Raw genomic sequence first — 19,974 nt, forward strand, 5'->3', positions numbered from 1 at the left:
TAACCCTCCCTTTCTCATTTATCAGGGCTGTCTTCCAGCAAGGGTTCAACTCTTTTCACGTCTGCCAAATCTTTGCAAATGATCTCATGGACGTGACCTCCCCTTCTTGGAGTCTTGCAGCTTCCCTCCAGCAAACATGGCAGGGACAGTGTTGGGAAAGCAGTGATAGCTCTCCAACTGCTTCTCTGTGACTTTGGAAGCTGGATGTGTAAATTTATGCTTCATGCACAGTTGTCACCTCTGAAGAGTGAACAAAGGCAAACACAGGTACAAATTTCAGGCAGGCAGCCAACACAGGAGACAGTTGCCTAGGGCAGCAGACTGTTGAATGCAGCAGAATGCCAAGGCTTACAAAGATGAAGGCTTGCTGCCACTGTTCTGCCCTCTTAGAAGCATTAAACATTTAAGGGTTGAGATTCACGTCCTGTTTTCAGACAACAGCTCCTTACTTGGCCCAGGTGATCCCTAGTGCTCTGGGTGCAAGCATCAGACCTGCAGTGCTCAAGCAGGTTCACTTCTGCTGTTTGAGTGATCCATGCCCAATGGAAGGGGTGGGATGGGACCTTTTACCATAGAAGTAAGAGCAACCCGTGGTTTTGGAGTTCTTCCTCCTGCTCTTCTTCCTCCTCCTAGTGCAGCAGGAGTGGTCTGAGTTGGTGTAAGTAGGCTCCTGCTGGTTTGGAGTCACTTGGATGGGGAAGGATGGACAGGGATGATGGCCAGGAGGGTGGTGTGCCTGCAGTGAGGTTGGTCCTACGTAATGCTTCACTGACTCTGTTCATCCCAGCCCAGAGCAGCCCTGCTTCACCCCACCTCTCATCCTCACAAAATTTCACTGATATCTCCCACCCAGCCCTGCTTGAGCTAACAGCTTCTCAAAGCTGTTTGAACCTGTCCTGCAGTTGGGCTTAAAAAATAACCCAAGCTTTTTATTTACAAAATCAAAGTCTTGCATTCAGGATTTTGGTGGCAAGTAGAAACCAACACAGAAGAGGAAGATCCTATTCTTCAGACCACCAGGCAAGTGCTCTTCAGCTTTTGCTGTGGAAGTTGCTGGCTGAGCCTAAATCCCTGCAGCAATGCCTCACCTGCTATTATCACTGTTTCTGAAGTCATAAACACAGCCACTGAAGAAATTATTTCCAGCACCTTAAAAATTACTCACTTCCATAATTCACATATTAGCTCAATAGCAGTTGCTTTCACCAGCAGCAGATTTTAGGTAGAATTCAGAGTTTGAGGCCTCTCCTGCTGAAGGAACTCCTTTAGTTGCCACCTTTGACAGGGTATTAGGCTGGCTGCATAAGCCATCTCATCCCATACAGCAATACTTATGTCTTGTGTTTCCAAACAAGATGACAAGCACTTGCTTGTGCTCGTTGGCAGTCAGGTTGCTGCCAGCAGTATTCATAACACTTTACTGTTATTAATCATCGTCTGCCTGTGCGTATTAATATTTAAAACGAGATATGCCATTAATGCCATGTGTTTCTGGACCAAGGTTCACGTGAGCATCTCCCAGGCTTTCCCAGCTGGGAAGGTTTTATTTTCCACCACGCCATGGTGCTCTGTCGGTGGGACACCAGTGCAGGGCTGCCTGGTGCTGTGTCCTGGCTGTGCACATGTGCTCAGGGAAGCTCACATGGACATTGACATCACCTGTGTTTGTGGAACTGCCTCATCAGCTGCTGCCGTCTCACATTCCTGGCTGGGAGAGGCACCCGGGCGGCTCGCCATGGTTTACTCCTTTCTCAGAATCCGCAGGGTGAGGGCAAAGCCTGGAGATACACTTCTCCCATCATGTCATCTATTTACATGGCACATGCCTTGTGTGTGTGTGAGACACTGAGGGCTTTTATTTTTTTCCCCTTGCCCTAGTTCTTCTTTCTGGCTGTGGCGAGATGGAAAGGTGGCACGCTCTCATCTCTGCCAGCAAAAAGGTTTTCTGTATCTGAGGCTGGCTTGGAAATTCCTTAGGTGACATCACACCATGTCTGTGCAGACTCATTGTTTGTCATGGAAAAGCCATTCATCCATACATAACTTCCTTCCTCCCCAGACTCAGGGAGATAAACTTTCCATTCTGTCTATTCCCTATAGAAACAGACCCAAAACATGTATGCGTGGCTATACACACATACACCTCGTCACGCTTGTGGCTGTGGGAGGAGGAAAAGGGAGGATATAGAAGATGTGAATAAAGTCACCCTGTTTTCTTCAGACATGGATCCTGCTGTGCCCAAGCAGTAAAACTCCCCTCCCACCGAGGTGCTGGGTCACACAAGGCTTTTTTTGTCCTGAGGCTAATTCTGGCACTTGCAGCCCCGCATCTGCCTGCCAGGTGAGATGGGCCACCAGCTGCAGGTACAGCACATCTGGATGGGGGAGGAAGCGAAGCGTGCTGCAAACAAACACAGCAAGTCCACCGTGGCGGGTGCGAGGAATTTGATAAAAAATATACTTCAGCAGTCTGGGCTGCCGAGGCTGGTGATTCATGTCTCGGGTGCTGCTCCCGAGGCAGACGGCAGGGCTGGGTACTCGTGTGCCCTCCAGCCCGGGGGGACTCACACATCCAGCCGGCCTTTGGGGACCCACAGGGGCAGGGCTGGGGGGACAGCAGGCCTGGTGAGGAGGCTGGGGCAAGAGGGGCATTTTTCCGTGGAAAAGAGGAGGGAAGCGTGTGGTGCAAGGTAGGACAGGACAGTGAGAAGCCTTGAGGAGATGGAGGCAGCAGCGGCAGCGTCGATGGTTTGATAAGGTGGCTGTGTCCCTAGGACATGAAGGAGGCAGGGTGTGAGGAGCACGTTAGAAGTACCTGCACGGTGCAGGACGCCTGCATTTGCTTTCGGCCGGTGTCCGGGACAGGCAGGGCTGGGGAGCTGCCGGACTGCCCTGCCTTTGAGGTTCGCGGTGATTCCAGTGGAGAAGGGAGAGGGTGTTTGGACAAGAGGAGCCTTTGAAGCTTTTCTCCTGTCCACCTCCCCTGCCCATGAAGCCATCAGGCTCCGGTGCCTGCCCTATCCGCGCCCGTCGCTGGCGGCCCGGCCGAACCTCGCAGACCCCCGCCCGGAGCACGGGGCTGGGGCCGTGGCGTGGGGCCCTTCTGAGGCCCTTTTGGGGAGGGGGCCGCTCCTTTCCGAGCCGCCCGTGCATAACAGAGGCAGCGGGGCCAGCGCGGCGCTTTGACGTGCCCCGCCGGCTCCCGCACACCTGCGGCCGCGGGGCTCCCGGCACCGCCGGGCCGGGCCGCGCTTCAAAGGCGGCCGAACCGGGGGCTGCCCGGCGGCTCCGGGAGACCCTCCCGACGGGCGAGAACAGCCCCGCCGTCCGTGCGCTCCCCCGGGCCGCTCGGGGAGGCTCCGGCAGCGCGGCCCCTGCCCCGGGGCCGGGGGAGGGCGGGAGGGAGGCAGGGCCGCCGCCGGAGCCCCCGGGAGGCGGTGGCCGGGGGAGGGTCCTGCGGGGTGGGAGGGGGCGGCAGCCGGGCTGAGCTCGCCGCGCCCCCGCCGCACGCAGGCCCCGCTCCAGGGCTTCTCTCGGCGTTTCTCCGCAGGGCGCCCCGTCCCGGCGGCCGGCTCGGCGGGGGCTGCCCCCGCAGCCCACCATGACCGGGCCGAGGCTGGCCCTCGCCGCCGCGCTCCTCTGCAGCTGCACCTCGCCGGTGGCCGACGCCAACTCCTGGTGGTAAGTGAGGGGAACCGGCGGCGCCTTTGTCCGCCGGGGACCGGGACCGTCCGACTGCTCCTGCCCTGCGCCCTCCGCGGCAACTTCCCTGCCCCCCGGGCTTCTTTCGCAGCTTCTCTCCGGGTTTCCCCCCTCCCGCTGTCTCTGCCCGGTTTCGGCAGCGGTGGGACGCAGCCCCTCTTCTCCAGGCATTTCTGGGCTCCTTTTGTACGGGCTCGCTGAAATGCCGTCCGGGCTTTAGGATGTAGGGAATGCGTAGGGAGTGGATGGGTAAGGTTTCCTAGCCGCTGCCAAAAGCCCCGGGAGCAGCCGCGGAGCCCCTTCCCCCGAAGAGCGGAAAATAGCCTGGCTCCAAGGCAGCAGGCATCGCTCGCTGGCGCTGTGTAAAATAGCTGCTGGCTTTCTACTGCGGGGAAAGTGCTGAGCTTTCTCTCTGCCCCCTCCCCATCCCGGGTGTCCTCTGTGTTTAAACTCGGGTTACAAACGAGCAGTGTTACTCCCGCTAGAGCCCTGGAAAAGCCTCGCATCTGGCAGAGCTGCGGAGGGAGGCAGCTGACATGAGAAATGCGCCCGGGCTCCCGGAGCGGGGCTGGGCTGGGCTGGTGGGGAGAGGTGTCGGGCGCTTCGCAGAGGGGGCCGCTCCCTCCACACTCCCTGGGATGTTTTTCTCATCGTAGGTCTTTGGCCATGAACCCCATCCAGAGGCCTGAGATGTACATCATCGGCGCCCAGCCGGTGTGCAGCCAGCTGCCGGGACTGTCCCCCGGGCAGCGCAAGCTCTGCCAGCTCTACCAGGAGCACATGGTGTTCATCGGGGAAGGCGCCCGCAGCGCCATCAAGGAGTGCCAGTACCAGTTTCGGCAGCGGCGGTGGAACTGCAGCACGGTGGATAACACTTCCGTCTTTGGCAGGGTCATGAAAATAGGTAGGAGCACCTGGAAGCACAGAAGTACACCCAGCAGTACAGTGCTGGGCCACTCTGTCCCTCTGTCCTTCAGATGCACACGCAGCACTGATGAGCCCCATTAGCGCGGCTCCTAAAGCTGCCTCTAACGAGCTCTCCCCATTCCCTGGTGTGCAGGCGCTGCCCGAGCGCTGCCTGTGCCTGGCTGGTGGCACCGATGCCCCTCGGCCACAGCAGGAGCCAGCAGGGGGGCGAGGGGGACGCAGCTTCTTTTGGGGAGCATGGGAAGGTCAGGAAGAGGGGGCTGCCTCTGTTTGGTGGGCTTCTTTAAAGGTAACGAGGGAAGAACCCGCAGGCAGGAACAATGGCCCCGTGTTATCGTTCCCAACATCTCCGACGGGGAATGCAGCCCTGAGATGTGGGAAATATGGACTCTCCGGGCATGGAAATTCCCCCACTTCCCCGCACTGCCACTTTCTGTGTAAACCTAAGAGATTTTTATAATTCCTGCCCTGCTGGCCGTAAAAGGCACATTGACAGGCCATTGCTGCACTTGAATTGAGGTGTGACCTAGCTACATTGTCCCATCTCCTTTTGAAATGCAGTCATCTGATGGCAAGAAACTGAGAAATCCGGGCTCGGTTTGATATGTCCGACAGCCAGGCCAATAAAGAAAAGGTGTTAAAACAGCCACACACACACACACACACTCTCCCTCACTCTCCACAACCCCTGTCTGAAGGTTTTGTTTCCCACCCACAAAGCCAATCATTTACACAGAAGAATCAGAACTATTTCTCGCTCGTGAGCTCGAGGGATGGAAAAAGACCTTCAGCTCCTGTACCCCCAGTATTGCTCACACTGGTTTTGGCTTCACTCTCAAAAGAACTGCAAAAGCAGCAGGACACAGAGAGACAATGCATCTTTAATACCTCTGGGGCGTTTGAGAGATAGGGCACAAAGTCCTGTGATCTCTTCTGTTTGATCCTGAAATTCATGTGTCACCCTAGAGAATTCTAGGGATATTTCTGCACGTGTTACTCAATCTTGCAGAATTCCTAATTCAGCACACCAGAGCTGCTCTAATTCCTCCCTTTCTGCCCAGCTCATACCCCAACAGTTCTTCTCTGGGGTGCTCCCCTGGGAAATGGCGTTTCCTGGAAATTCCTCCAGTTCTGACACACATCCAAGGCATCTGTGCATCCTTGATCTCTCACTTTCTGATAGCAAGGGTGGTGGCCAGATGGGGCTGCATGCAATCCCAGATTGTTAAAACTTGTGCTTTGGGGGATGAAAACTGAAATTTCATCCACTAAAGGACAGAAAATACACTTCCATCTCTCCTTTCTGATGTCACTCCCTTCTCCTAAAAATGGTGTAAATTTCAAATCCTCAGAGAAATACTTGTGACTCCACAAGGATGCAATAAAGTAGGAATCTTCCCTTTTGGAGCAATCCTCATTCTCCAGTGGCTTCCTTCAACTCTTGGTTAGTGCAGTGAGAGAAGTAGGGTGAAGTAGGAGAGAGCAAAGATCAGAGCTGAAGGATGAAAAGCTCTGGAAGAATCAGAATGTGTAGAGGAAGAAGGAACTAGAGTGGATAGTGGAAGTGGGAGGATTTCTCCTCACTAAAACAAATTTGATCCTATGAGTTAAGATTGGGAGTAGATTTCTTTGTGTTTTGGTGAAGGCAGAAGTGTTGTAGGTGCGTGATGGGTCTGGCCACTAGTCCTGCTGCTGCCATTTGGTTTGTGTGTGCATGCATTTTTGCAAACCTGTCCCGACAGAGTTTTGGAACCATTCTCTGCTCAGTTAGAGCACATTCAGGTGTTTATGCTCCAGCGCCAGGCTGCACAAAAGAAAGATGTCACTAAAGGTGTGCAGGGGTATTCCAGGATCTTTGGTGATTCATGGCTGTTATCTGTGTCAGTGATAAGCTGCTGTGGAGGGAGATGCTGCCTCTCCTCTTTTTTATAGCTTCACCTTCCGCTTTTACATTTTCCTACACTGTAATGAGTCATTGCTTATCATTGCAGCAAATAGATTTTCCACACTGGGGAAGAAGACAAAGCCTTTCAATCTCTTAGGTTATGCCAGATATAAAGTCATTCTTCCCTGGGTTCACACTGTGTGTCTGTCTCTTGTTTTCAACCTCTGAGCCCCAAATCTGGACCACAGCCCTTTTTCTGTACTCAGTGCCAATGGCACGAGAAAGGTCTGGAGACCAGAATATCTGCAAGAGTGCACAGACATGCCAGATTGCTGTGGGGAGGGAGAGGAAGGGAGATAAGAAGGACCCAGAAGGTGCACAGTGTGCCAACAACCCTTGCTGCCCACCCACCGATGTGAGCATGGCACATATTATGGGATTTCTGGAGCTGCACTGGATTGTGAGAGGGGAGGAGAACCTGACTTGGCCAAAGCCTGGGAGATCCGTGTGAGAGCACTTAGAAACCTGGAAGATCAGTTTCCTTTCCCCTTCACAGAACTTGACTCTGCTCAGGAAAGGAGAGCTGGTTGGTCTGTGTTTAATCATTACACCTTCATTTTGTGCTTTTCATGGGAGTGAGGCAGTCCAGTGACACCAAGCTTTTGGAGGGGCACCCATAGCACTGAACTAGGCTGCTTTGGAGCATTGTTTTCTCCTAGTGTTTGTGTTGTTTTGAGACTTGCTCTTAGCTTTTAAATGGGGTTTATTCAGTAACAATATATAATGTAAAAAAATTATCCTTCCAAAGTTGCTTCCTCTTCTGTCAATACAGATTTTAGGCTGCACGTGTGTGTATATATAGCTCATTTTATACATTATATACAGACATTCCTTACCGCTGCATTTATGAGGGGGAGAGGACAGAGCACCCCAAAAGGTCACGTTAGAATTTCCTCAGGGGAGGAGAGAACATATCTCCTCCAGAGGAATCCTAAATGCAAGGCTGGGGTTTCCAGGTTAGTCCAGTCATTTCTGGAGCCAAAGATCTTATCTCTTCTGCCCTTTCAAATGCTAAAAGGGAAAAAAAAAAAAGACAGTCATAAAAGCAGAGAACAAAGAGAAAATTTTTTCCCTTGTTTTTCTTCGAGATCTACAAACTTTAGGGTAATGCTTTTAAAAACAACGGGCTGAAAGGAAAACTTTTTCATTTGAAAAGTTAAAGGGACACACTTTTGTGTCCCCTTCTCCCATTTCCTTCTCGAGCAGCTGCAGAGAGGCGATGCTCAGGAGCTCCGGATGCCGGAGCCGCAGCCCCGGCGGTGCCCCGGGAGCGGCTCCATCCCCGGCGGTGCCCCGGGAGCGGCTCCATCCCCGCTCCCGGCGGGCGGGCACGGGAGGGCAGCAGAGCTCCGCCGAGCTCCCGCCGCCGGGCACAGCTCCCGGGGCCCGCAGCCCTGTGGATAATATTCGGGAATAACGCCCCAGTTCTTGGAGACGGCAGCACGGAGGTGCGGAGCTGGGCTGAGTTTGAGAGGACAAACGAAAAGCCAAACGCTTTTCCAAGCGTTTGCTTTGGGAGGGAGAACCCCACCCTGCTGTGACTTGTTCCAGCCTCTTGTCCCACCACCGTCCTCAGCAGCCTGAACGACTCGTGCAGATGCAGGGGCTGCACGCCGAGTTGTGCTGCTGCATCTGACAGGTGGAGATTATTAAAATGTGGACAGTGAAAGTGTAAATCTCAGTGTCTTTTCAGGGGTCTCAGTCAGGCTGTAAGGATGCTAAGCCCCTGGAGTCATGCAGTCTCTGTTGCACGGGCTGTCACAGTGTGAGGTCCTTTTCTGTGCATGTATTTTGATCTTTATAGACAGGGAAGCACTCTTCTTTAAAAGGGTGATTGGTGTTTCCTCAGCGCTTTCTCCATACAGGTAGGGGCAAAACTCCACATTGGACTGTTACCTTAGAAGACTCATAACATGGAAAACAAACTAGATGAGTAAAAGCTTGATTTTAGTTACTGAAGAATTACCCTAACTCCCTTACACATCAGTCTCATCTGAGCTGCCTTAACTAGGAGTCACTCCTGTGTATCTCGTGGACCAGGGAGTTTTGGTGAGCATAGATCTCTTCTAATTACCTATGGTGAGCATAGATCTCTTCTAATTACCTGAAAGTAAAGACCTCCCTTCTGTGTTATGTAGCATTTTATCAGCTGTGTTCCAGAGCAGAAACCCTTAGTGTTCATCTCTCATTTAGGTGGGGTGAAAAAATCCAAAGTTTTTCTGCCAGGTGGGTGCCATTTACAGCCTTGCCTTTGTCTTGGGTCATTACCACTAAGCTGGTGATAAGCTGCTATTAATTAGGGATTGTCAGCACGTGCAAATTGGAACAAGAGCACACCAAATGTGTCAGCTCAGCCCTGCTGAGGGAGCTGGCATTGAGAGCCTCCTGAGATGGTGATAAACCATGCTTTGAGGATCTGCCCTTTGAAGGCAGCAAAATTTGCTTGAAAGCATCTTGCTGGGGTTTGGTGTAAGTAGCCCTTCACAATTAGATTGCTTATTCTAATGAAGCTTTGCCAGTTGTTCTCTTTATCACCTGCAGGTTTGGTGATGAGCACAATGGCTCTGAAGGTGTTGGTTCAGCTATTTATTAGACATGTGGTGAGAGTGCAGGTGTGGATTGCCTCCTGGTCCCTCTCCCTCTCTGCAGACACTCAGCACTCGTGGTGCTTTGGCCTCATGCAGTGCTCTGGCTGTGCTGGTGCCCCGGTCACACTGGGGCTGAATCCCTGCCAGGAAAACCGAGCTGGAGACCTGATCCAGCTGTGTAGGGCATGCATGCCAAGCAGGCCAGTCCCTAGTAAATCTGCTAATGGAAAAGTCTTTTCATTTATTATGGTCTACATGGGAGTTTTACTTCTTCCAGCACCGTGGTTCTGCAGGCAGTGGAAGAGCCCCTGCCTGGATGTTGCAGTGTAAAAATGAGTTTCCTTCACTTTGTTTACAAATAATTTTACGTAATCGTACATAATCTTACGTAAACTACAGTCAGTCCAATGAAGAGGAGCCCACAAAGACTGATGTCCCAATTAAATGAAAACCATTCCAGAGCAGCAGCTGGCTTAAGCAGAGTACTCCTTTTGCACAGACCCAACCTTGTTACTTGTTCTTAATGGCAAATGCAGTGGCTAAGTCAGCAAGTGTATTTTCACCCTCCTGCTGGTTGAGAGTTTCCTCCAGGCTAGCATTAAAGGATAAGAGGGTCTACACATGGAGAAGTAAGAGTGAAGTAGGATAAAGAAGAAAGGATAAATGAAGGGGAAAGAAGCTGGAGTTGCTATCCAGGACGAGATGGATCCCTTGCACTTGACCATCACATCCTTTAGTTCCAGTAGATTCCGTGCACCTTCTTAGGAGCCTGTTTGCATGCTCCTGGCTGTGTGTAGCCCACAAAACGAGACCCGTGTGGGGTTAATTTGCTGTCCCCTCTCTCGCAGGCAGCCGAGAGACGGCCTTCACGTACGCGGTGAGCGCGGCCGGCGTGGTGAACGCCATCAGCCGCGCGTGCCGCGAGGGCGAGCTGTCCAGCTGCGGCTGCAGCCGCACGGCGCGGCCCAAGGACCTGCCCCGCGACTGGCTCTGGGGCGGCTGCGGCGACAACGTGGAGTACGGCTACCGCTTCGCCAAGGAGTTCGTGGACGCCAAGGAGAGGGAGAAGAACTACGTGCGCGGCTCCGAGGAGCAGGCGCGCATGCTGATGAACCTGCAGAACAACGAGGCTGGCCGCAGGGTAAGGGCGCTGCTGGACCTTTCCTTTTTGTCAGGGGGGCAGTCAGAAGGGTGGGGGTAGCTGGATAGCAGATTCCATGAGGGTTTGATGGGGGATAATCCCGTGATGCCCCAGTAAAAGCATACAGTTGTGTTTTCTGCATTCTTGTGACTATTACAATGTTGACAGTATTCCGGTTTTAATGTCAGGTTTCCATTTCCAGTGAATTCTGGGGTCTCTTGAGATACTGTATGGCACGCATTTGTAGGCATTTAGGCCCTTTCCAAATAAACTAGGTGCTGTTATGGCCCATTTTTAAGGTTTATGTCTAAAATTTGCTTCCCAGAGCTCTGAGAGTAACAGGCTGGTGGTGGAAAGAAGAACCTTTTGGCACATAGTGTTACAGAATCACAGAATAATGAGGTTGGAAGAGACCTCTAAGATATTGAGTCCAACCTATGCCCTAGTTCTTTTCTACTGCCATCATTTAGATTTTTGGGAATATAAGGCCAGGAGCCTGGCTATCTCTGAAACTCAGGCCTTGTTCAGTTACCTTGGCACTGGGCACAATAATAAATAGTTTGCTTTTAGGTGGCAAACATTTTCTGAGAAGATTCACACTTGTGATCTGAGGACCCCTAGGGATGGAGAATCCATGACTTCCCTTTGTAGTATGATGTCAGCATTTATGACTGTTTCAACTCTGAACCTGATGATCATTTGAATTTATCTGACACCAGCTTCCAGTCAGTTCTTTTTCTGACTTTTACAGCTAAATCCAAAACCCTCTTAGTAATCAGAATTTCCTTGGCATACAAGTATTTATCTACCGTAATTTATTCACCATTCTTTCTTGACAAACTAGATGGAGCACTGAAGACTCTCTCACTTTCAGAGGTTCTCATCAGCCATCAAATCATTTTCCTGTCACTTTAGTGTACCCTTTCCAGTTTCCCATACCCCTTTTGCATGCATTCAGTGTATGCACTTTTGCTTTTCACACAATTCCTCTGTCTGTGATTAATAGCCTGGAAGGTGTAGCATCATTCATATGCACTGCAGCTGAGTAATCCTGCCTCTTTCCAAAAGTAGAACAGGAATACTAACTTGAACATTTCTGCATTTTCCCCAGGGTGTTTTAAATTTTTATCATTCTTCCCTAGAAGTAAGCTTTTCAAAGGTTAATTTTACTTCTAATTCATGTTAAAAAATCCCATTAAGTGTACTTAGTCTTGCTCTTCTGCACATTTCTAACTAATATCCTTATTTTCCTTATCAATTTTCTGCCCTTTCTTACTTCTAATTGTTACTGAATTATCTTTCCCTTTCCCTTGGATGTCTGTCTTTTCTGCATGTAATTTCAGCTTCATTTTGACACCAAAGATTATTTGCTCCATTTTTTTTTTTGTTGTGAAATTGGTGTGTCAGGTTGAAGCATTGCAAGTATTTCATGGTTCTTTTGCAAAACCAAATTGGGGTAAATTTGCAGTAGGTGAAAAACTGGACTTGAAAGCTGAGTTTTGGTTTGGGATTGGGTTTTTTTTTTTTTTGCCTTGGGTGGGCAGAGGCTTTGCATTTGCTTAGGAAATGGGGAGAGTGTGTGGTGGGACAGTAGCCTGAATGTGACATTTTTTTCTGAATTACTTGCTTTGGGCATCCCACATGTCTGGAACATGAACTTGTCCTACAGATAAATTCCCTGCCTAAAGCAAGGAGTGAACCTGAGACTCCAAGGCAGAGTGTGGTCCCTAGGCTGGGGTGCCAGGTGAACTGCAGTAACATAGATTAAATGATTATTTTAGATTAGATTAAATTAAAGGGAAGACTAACCAGTGTGTAATTAAGCTCATAGATTTTAAAAAAACCCAAACAAACAAAAAATATTATAAACTAAGGGAGCTGGTTAATAAGCTCAGCTGAGGAACCTGGATGTGGAGGAGGTCTGGAAGTTTTTCAAGTCCAGGATGCTAAAGCCATTACAACTCTGCATGCCAACAAGAGTAAAAAGGTTGTAGGAAGAATATCCAGACCTCACTGAATGAATAACTGCCACAGAGAAGCTGTTAGGAATAGATCAAGAGCCTGCTAACAGTGGAGGGAAAAAAAAAAAAAAGATAGCAAATAAATAATGGAAAGCTCTGTCTTAGAGGTCAAGAAGTGTAAAGAGGAGGTGAGAACAGTAAAACTCACGCTGAGTCAGACCTTGAAAAGGCTAATAAAATAAACAGCAAAAGTTTTCTAAACTTTGCACACTGGAGGAGATTGGAATAAAGGAGACAGCCAGTGAGGACAGGGCTGAGTCTAAGGGCAGAGAAGTTTTGGTACCCAAAGTGAGTGAGTGCTTTGCCTAGGTCTTCCAAGTTGGGGTGGGGGACACTGGATATCTCAGAGGAAAGTAGGAAATAATTTGAGAAGACTTTTTCAAAGCTTGGTCACACAATCATTTAGAACATCTGATTTAGAGCACTGATTTTCTAGAAGCAGACTAGATCTGATAGGTCACATTTATATGAACTTCTGTGAAACATTTGAGGTATTTCCCTCATGGGAAATTCTTGGTAAAACTGGAAAATGTAAGGAAATTTGCAGTAGCTATGAGATGGACAAAAAACTGGTTCAAGGAAACATGTCAGTAAGTTGTGTGAAAGAATGTAGCTTGATTTTAGTGGAGCTTAATTAGCAGAGCTCATCAAGGACTTGCCCTTAGGATTTTTATTTCTGAGCCTCAACACAAGTGCTAGCAATGGGCTGATGAACTTTGCTGTTGATGCAAAGGTGGCAGGTATTATGACCACAGAGGACAATCTGAATTTTGTACAGCAGCTAATGGCACTCAGTAAAACAACATTCAGACCATCATTTGAGGCCTTGCATGAAATACATCTTTAGTCATTAGGAAAAGAGCAGGAAAGAATTGGTTGCAGCAGTTGGCTGCAAATGGCTGCAGATGTAATATGGCTTGGAAGGTGGTAAATATCCTGTAACACACTAGACATAAGTCTTTTTATACAACATGGGGGAATACTAATGCCATGTATTAAGCTCTCGTGAGGCCCCACAGTATTGTGTGTTCTCATATTCCCAAGTAAAATGACCTCAGACTAGAAAAGGCTTGTTAGGGCTGACCCAAGGGATAGGAATCTTTTCTTAAGAACGTGTGCTAGAGCAGCTTGCCATATTCAGGCTAGTAAAGTGAAAGTGGAGAGAGGATATGACTGATGTCTTTGTTCGTGGGAGAAATACTAGGGAAGGAAAAGTACTTTTTAAGCAAAAAGCCAATTTGGCACAATAGCAAATGGGCATAAAGTAAATACATATAGGCTGGAAATCAGAAAAAGATATTTTATTGTTGAAATGGCAATCAGAATAATGGTGGCTGAAAACCTAATTGCTCTTAAAAGGGCATCCTATGCATTTAGGGAAAATGTTACTTGAAACAGTGCCTACAATAGCAAGAATCACACTTTATAACCCAGGAGGTCCTGTCTAGTCCTGCATTCCTAAACTTCTGAGATACTGGTTTTGTAAGTAGGAAGGTGCATATGAGTGAAGTCCTCATTCCCAGAAGTTTATTCTGGAAGCAAAGGACTGCTGGAGACCCAGCAGTGAGCACTGCAGAGTGACCACCAGCTGCCACCCCACTGCAGCCTTGCCCTGCTTTCACAGCCAGGGTTTCAGCTCATACTTTCTGATTTATAGGCAGATTTTTGGCACGTCCCTTCACTCAGTTTCCTATGAATGAGAAAGTTCTCCTTGAATCCTGAGGAGCTCTGGTGGCAGGAGAGAGGATTGTCCCTTCTCTCTGTGCCTCTCAGGAGCTGAGGGGGGACAGGAGGGAATCAGATGTCTTTTATCTCTCAGGCAGTCCTGACCCCATCACCCCTTCACTCCACATCGTAGTCCTTGTGGTGGTGGCTTCTGGCTTTATTGCTGCTGTTTGTTTGTCTTTGGCTGTTATCTCAATATGGGCTTTCCTTCCATCTGTCTTTTCCTCCAACTGGTCTGCATTACCCTCTCTTACTGCCCCCCTCCTTATCTGTGGCTCTGTCTGGCAGGCTGTGGCAGTCAGTCCTCCCCTGTGTTTACCCACTGAGCATATGGCAGCCCTCAGTCATCAGTCACTCCAGCCACTGCCTCAAGAGCCTGCAAGGGGGTCTGGCTAATTGACCACTGAGGAATTATCCATTAATTCTCCTCCTGCTCCCATTCCTGCACAAGGAGAATTGGAAGAGAACTTGGGCTTATGGAAAGGGGCTTTAAGCCCTTCCATTAGAGGCATTTTCAGCCTGCTTAAGTGGCATGGCCATCGGTCAGGCCCTGCCCTCAGAACTGCTTGTGGGGTCTGTTATTCTCTACCTTGACCTGAGCTCTGTCAGAGAGGAATTCTCCAATTTCCTCTGCCCTCTCCTCCTCTGGGCAGTGAAGGGGGACAGTGGGAGAGTCATTCAGCAGCTGAAGCTGTGTTGGCTCCACAGCACATGGAGGGTGGGAGCTGTGGGGGCTGAGTGGCACTGTGCTCACCTGTGAGCTCTGGTGGCACTCTCCTTCCCCAGAACGGCTCCTGCCCACAGGGGCCAGATGTTTTGAGCATCAGTTGTCTAAAGCCAAGTCAGAGTGAACTCGTTCCCATGACATTAACTGAAGGGGATTGAGTTGCAGTGTTTTTCTAAAGGAACAAAGCCCAGGATTAGGAAGAATCATAATACTTTATAAAAACACATGCGAGGGCAAGGGAGGCATGAGTGGCCTGGGATTTGACAGAACCATAACCAAAAAGTGCTAACACAGGCTTATAACAAGCAAGCTGGCAGTGTAGTGAGGATATAGTAAGTGTCTGGGGCTCAGGAAATTTAGCTGTAGCCTGTCTGGTCATAGTACAGCAGGAATCCTTAAGTAACAGTGTGGTTGGTCCTCTGCAGTTGTAGTTTGATCCAAGACAAGTGCTTAACTCCCAGCTTGGAGCTGTTACGTTGCACTGTGAGGGATTGCCTTGGTAAATTGAGCTCTGAGGAGCAGAACTAAAGCTTTTCTGTTTTAAGGGCTCACTCCATTGACTTTCTCAGGAGCTGGATTGGCCTCCATGTGATTTAGCCATTAAGGCAAATTGAATCTTCACTAGCTGTCAAAAGCACTAGACATTAGCTGGGCAAGGAGCAACCAGTTGTTGTGGGAGAACTCTGACCTCTCCCTGCTGGTCCAGAACGTTGTTGTAGGCAGAAGGTTTTGCTTGCATTATGCTCAATTGCCTTAATCATCTTGGCACGTGAAAGCAGAAAGCTGGGAAGCTTTCTTCTGTGTCAGTGAGTGAGGCAAAAAAGAAACCTCTGCGTTTGGCTGCTTTTTTTCAGCAGAAAACCTGGCTGGAAGACACATGGCCATCTCTTTCAGAGCACCCTGTTTTGTTCTCGTGTTCCTCGCTCTCCCCCTCCAGATACAGCTGGTGGTAATTTTGCAGCTGATGCCAAACATCTCTGCTTGGCATGCAGGGTCTGGCAAAAGCACTGCAGGATGCAGGATGGTCTTGGGAGAGCAGATGTGAGCCTGATGGTGAGGGGATGATGAGCCAAGGGCTGGGGGTTAAGCTGCTGTAACACAGAGCAGCTCTGACAGTGAGGGAATGCCCATCTCTCTGTCAGTGCCTGAGAGCTGACAGAGCTCACGTGGCATTGCACTTTTGTACCTGTCTCTGAAATGAATGGGAAGAGCAAACCCAACCTGGGTTTTTTATTTCTCAGTATTTCCCTCACCTCCCAGCTAGCGTGGGGAGGAGGAGAGTAAACAGGAGAGTTTCCCTTCACATCCTGAGCTTGCTCTGATGAGGGTTTTACACTCTGAATTTTCAAGACTCTCTGTGCTGACTTTGATGCTGGATTTCCAGGGCTGTGATGCATCTGCAGCCCCCGCAGGCTCCTGAAAATGTAGCTGGAAGTGTCTGGGAGAAGACAGCACGGGAAGCTGGCGTGTGCTGTTGAAATCCTGGCAGTTCTGCCTGGCGACAGCTGTGCTAGTGGAGGGAGCCGGGCACGAGATGGCGCAGGAACGCAGCCAGGGATGCCTGGGGAGCAGCGCCTCTGGGAGGGCAGGGATAAAATGTTTCTAAAATCATGGAGTGTTCAGGGAAGTTAGAAGGGAAAGATAGGCCTGGTAGGCCCTGAGAAAATGTTAGGCTGCACCTGTATAATCATTTAATGACTGTGATAAATGGTATGATTGTTAGATGTGATGATTGTTTGGTAATTGGGTATAATTATTGTTTAATCGTGACAAGAATTGTGAGAAACTGTGTTGGGGGGTTTGATAGAAATTACAAAAATCCATGCTTAGATGAAATCACAATGTAAGTTTAATAATTAATATGTAGTTATGGAACGATAAAGGTATAAAAACACGTTCATCCTGCACCCATGACAGAGTCAGATTTGGATCTGTACCCCTGACACCCAGAGCTCTTCAATAAAAGCACCTGTATATAATCATTAGCTATTCCTGAATGCTAGCACCTTGAGCTGCCTTCCAGGGAGATGTGTCCCTTTGTGCACCACCACCCCTGCCTGCCTCTCTCTGGGCACTGCCCCTGGATGAGCTCCTGTCAGGGCAGATGACAGGAAAGGGTGTGGGCCCATGGATTTGTTTCCAAAGGATGCAGATGTATCCCTGTAATGATAGTGCTGGTTCCTGGCGCGGGCAGTAGGAAGTGGGCTGGTTCCCAGGTGTTCCCTTTCTGCAGCACTGAATGGGAAAAACATGCCACACCGTGGAGGTCCAGCTCAGAGCTTCCTAATATCTCACTAGATTTAATATCTCACTAGATACGCTTTTCTGCAGCTTAGGGAGTTAGTCTAGACAAGCGTTAATACACAGAGCATTGTTCTATTTGTCTTTTCTTTTCTACTTTTTATGTAATTTTTCTGCTATCTCATGGCTACTGCTTAGCTCTAATCACAGTTCTGCTGTCTCTGAAGCCTCTTTTTGCAGCTTTCCCAAAACCCTCTGATTTTATAGATTCCCACAGTCTGTGAGGTGGGGAGTTTCCAGATTCCACGCAAAGAGGGCTCCTTCCCTTTTTCTGCTGCTCTTGACCCTGCTCTCGAGCCAGAAAGAAGGTGGGGTGAGGAGGTCATGTTTGCAGGCAGTGTAACCAGAAATAGAAATTCTTAGGGAGCAGGAACACAGCAGTCGCACCAGGGGGAGGAGAAGACCTTTGTCTGCTCTGAAGGGCGAAACAACAGCAATTGCGGGATAATCAAAGCGGTTCTGAGAGCGCCGTGAATGCGCTGTAATTAAGCCAGCTGCCAGTGCAGCGGGAACAAGCACGGCCCTGCCTGATCGCATTTCTCTCCCCACAGGCCGTGTACAAGCTGGCAGACGTGGCCTGCAAGTGCCACGGCGTGTCGGGCTCGTGCAGCCTCAAGACCTGCTGGCTGCAGCTGGCCGACTTCCGCAAGGTGGGCGACCTGCTCAAGGAGAAGTACGACAGCGCCGCCGCCATGCGCATCAGCCGCAAGGGCAAGCTGGAGCTGGTCAACAACCGCTTCAACATGCCCACCCAGGAGGACCTGGTGTACGTGGACCCCAGCCCGGACTATTGCCTGCGCAACGAGACCACGGGCTCGCTGGGCACCCAGGGCAGGCTGTGCAACAAGACCTCGGAGGGCATGGACGGCTGCGAGCTGATGTGCTGCGGCCGGGGCTACGACCAGTTCAAGAGCGTGCAGGTGGAGCGCTGCCACTGCAAGTTCCACTGGTGCTGTTATGTCAAGTGTAAAAAGTGCACAGAGATCGTTGACCAGTACGTCTGTAAATGAAAGGAGCTGCCAAAGCGACAAATCTATATTATATAAATCTATATAAATATATTTTATATTTGTATAAATAAACAGATTATAATAATTAAAGAAGCTTATTTAAGAGACATTTTGGTTTTGAAGTCTCCCCCCCCCCCCACATCCGGCCAGCTAATTTGATGTTCCTTCAGTTCTGCCAGGGAATCTGTCTTTGGGTGCATCTCCCCTCGGATGCTTCAGTCAAAGCATACCAGCATGTGCTCTTTCATTACAGAAAGAAAGCCAGTGAGAGAACCCACTCCTCTTTTCTTCTCTCTGATCAGTAAATCTCAGCATTTTGGAACACTTACTGCACATTGGAAGTTACAGCCAGTCATGGGTGAGTCCTAGTTATTCAGATTTCAAATCCTGCACTGGGAAATTTGGAACTGGTTCTTGGTGCCTCTAAAGGGCTTTGTCACATTTAGAGGGAAGGTTAGCTAAGGCTACGTGAGTATGGCTTAAAATCCAGAGTCTTGTAAACCATTCCTGGATGCTCCCCAGACCACAGTGGGGTAGAGGAAAGTTCACAGCCTGCTGTTGTGAGGAAGGAAGGTTCAACCTGTGGCTGACCAGTGCACAGCCTGGCAGTGCCCATGAAGCCAGCACCTGGCTCTTCTGCACCACCTGGGCCAAGGGAAATCTGCCCAGCTCAAACCACGTGGCTGTGTGTGTGAGGGATTTTTCCTTTAAATCCCATGCTGAAACTTCATTTTTCAATAGAGAGGAAAAGCTGCTGGTGCCAGGGGTGTTTGCAGAGTATATTTGTCAGTGGAAAGAAGTGCTGCACACACACACATGCTCATAGCTGCACTCCCCGTCCTGCTGCCAGTTCTCTCTGAAGTGGCTGCAGGTGGTCACCTTGTTCAGCTCTGTTAAATCCTCCTCACCACCAGCCCAGTTGTATAGTTCCTCTTTAACATAAAATGCCCTTCAATGACATTTCTTTCCCTCTGTTACTTGTGTATATGCCTGTTTTGTTTTATTCTTTTGGTGAGGTTCTTTTATTTTGCTGCTCTGTTTCAGAGGGCAGGGGCTGTGCTCTTCCCTGGCATAAGCTAACCACAGGAATGTTTGCTCCCAGGGTGTGGGTGTGTGTTCACTGTGGAAGTCTTCTCTGTTTTATTTCCTTGGTAATGAAGCTGTACCAGGGCAGAAGGCATTACCAAAGTCTGCTAATCAGTCTTGCCACATTGGGATTTTAGTTCAATCCAATTCATAAAGCAGGGAGCAAATGCTGTTTCTAGCACAAGACATTTCCTGTACCTCTCAGCATCTGCAGAGTTCATTTGCAGTCAGAACAATCAAGAGAAGCCAATTCCCAAAATATAAGGGTTTGCTAATATGCATCCGCTTTGTTACTGACACCACAAGGGTGTTGGGGTTTTTTTTCCCTGTAAATTTTAAAATGCTTAAAATATGCCAATAAGCAAGGAGCCAGTCATGAAGATTATTGTTTTTATATTAAACCTCTGTTTCTTATAAAACATTGCAGTTTTACAAATTCCACCATTTCAACCACCAGAGAACAATTTATATGTACCTTTCATATTTCAAATATTTGAGGACTCCAGAAAAGCACAAGGAAGAGAAATTATGCTTAATAATTAGGAGCTGTTGTTTTTTAAAACCAATGTGTCTAGTTTTTATTTTATTATTTTTTTAAATCCAACAGGCAATATATTTGCTGGCATCCCAGAAGGCAGTTTTTTGGAATATAAACAGTGGTCTAGATTTACTTTATTATATAAAATCCAAAGCCAGTGGTATTGTAATTCAAAGTAACGGAAATAGTTTTCCATGCATGGAAAAAATGTGAATGCAGTGGCCTGATCCAACTTCCATTAAACTTCAGTGGGAGTTGGACTG

The 19,974-nt window shown here is 49.1% G+C and overlaps 1 protein-coding gene across 2 annotated transcripts in view; it reads left to right on the top strand.

Annotated features, from left to right (window-relative positions):
* Positions 1–18,194, top strand: part of WNT5B (Wnt family member 5B) — a 68,739-nt gene extending 50,545 nt beyond the window's left edge. For both annotated transcript variants that reach the window (XM_059472188.1, XM_059472186.1), the window contains exons 2-5: positions 3,551–3,681; positions 4,359–4,606; positions 10,011–10,303; positions 17,629–18,194. In XM_059472188.1, coding sequence (XP_059328171.1) covers positions 3,551–3,681; positions 4,359–4,606; positions 10,011–10,303; positions 17,629–18,087 — 1,131 coding nt within the window. In that variant the 3' untranslated portion in view covers positions 18,088–18,194. The remainder of the gene's footprint in view (positions 1–3,550; positions 3,682–4,358; positions 4,607–10,010; positions 10,304–17,628) is intronic.
* Positions 18,195–19,974: the final 1,780 nt, after the last annotated feature.

Source organism: Ammospiza nelsoni, chromosome 5 (genome assembly GCF_027579445.1).
Source record: "Ammospiza nelsoni isolate bAmmNel1 chromosome 5, bAmmNel1.pri, whole genome shotgun sequence".
NCBI lineage: Eukaryota > Metazoa > Chordata > Aves > Passeriformes > Passerellidae > Ammospiza > Ammospiza nelsoni.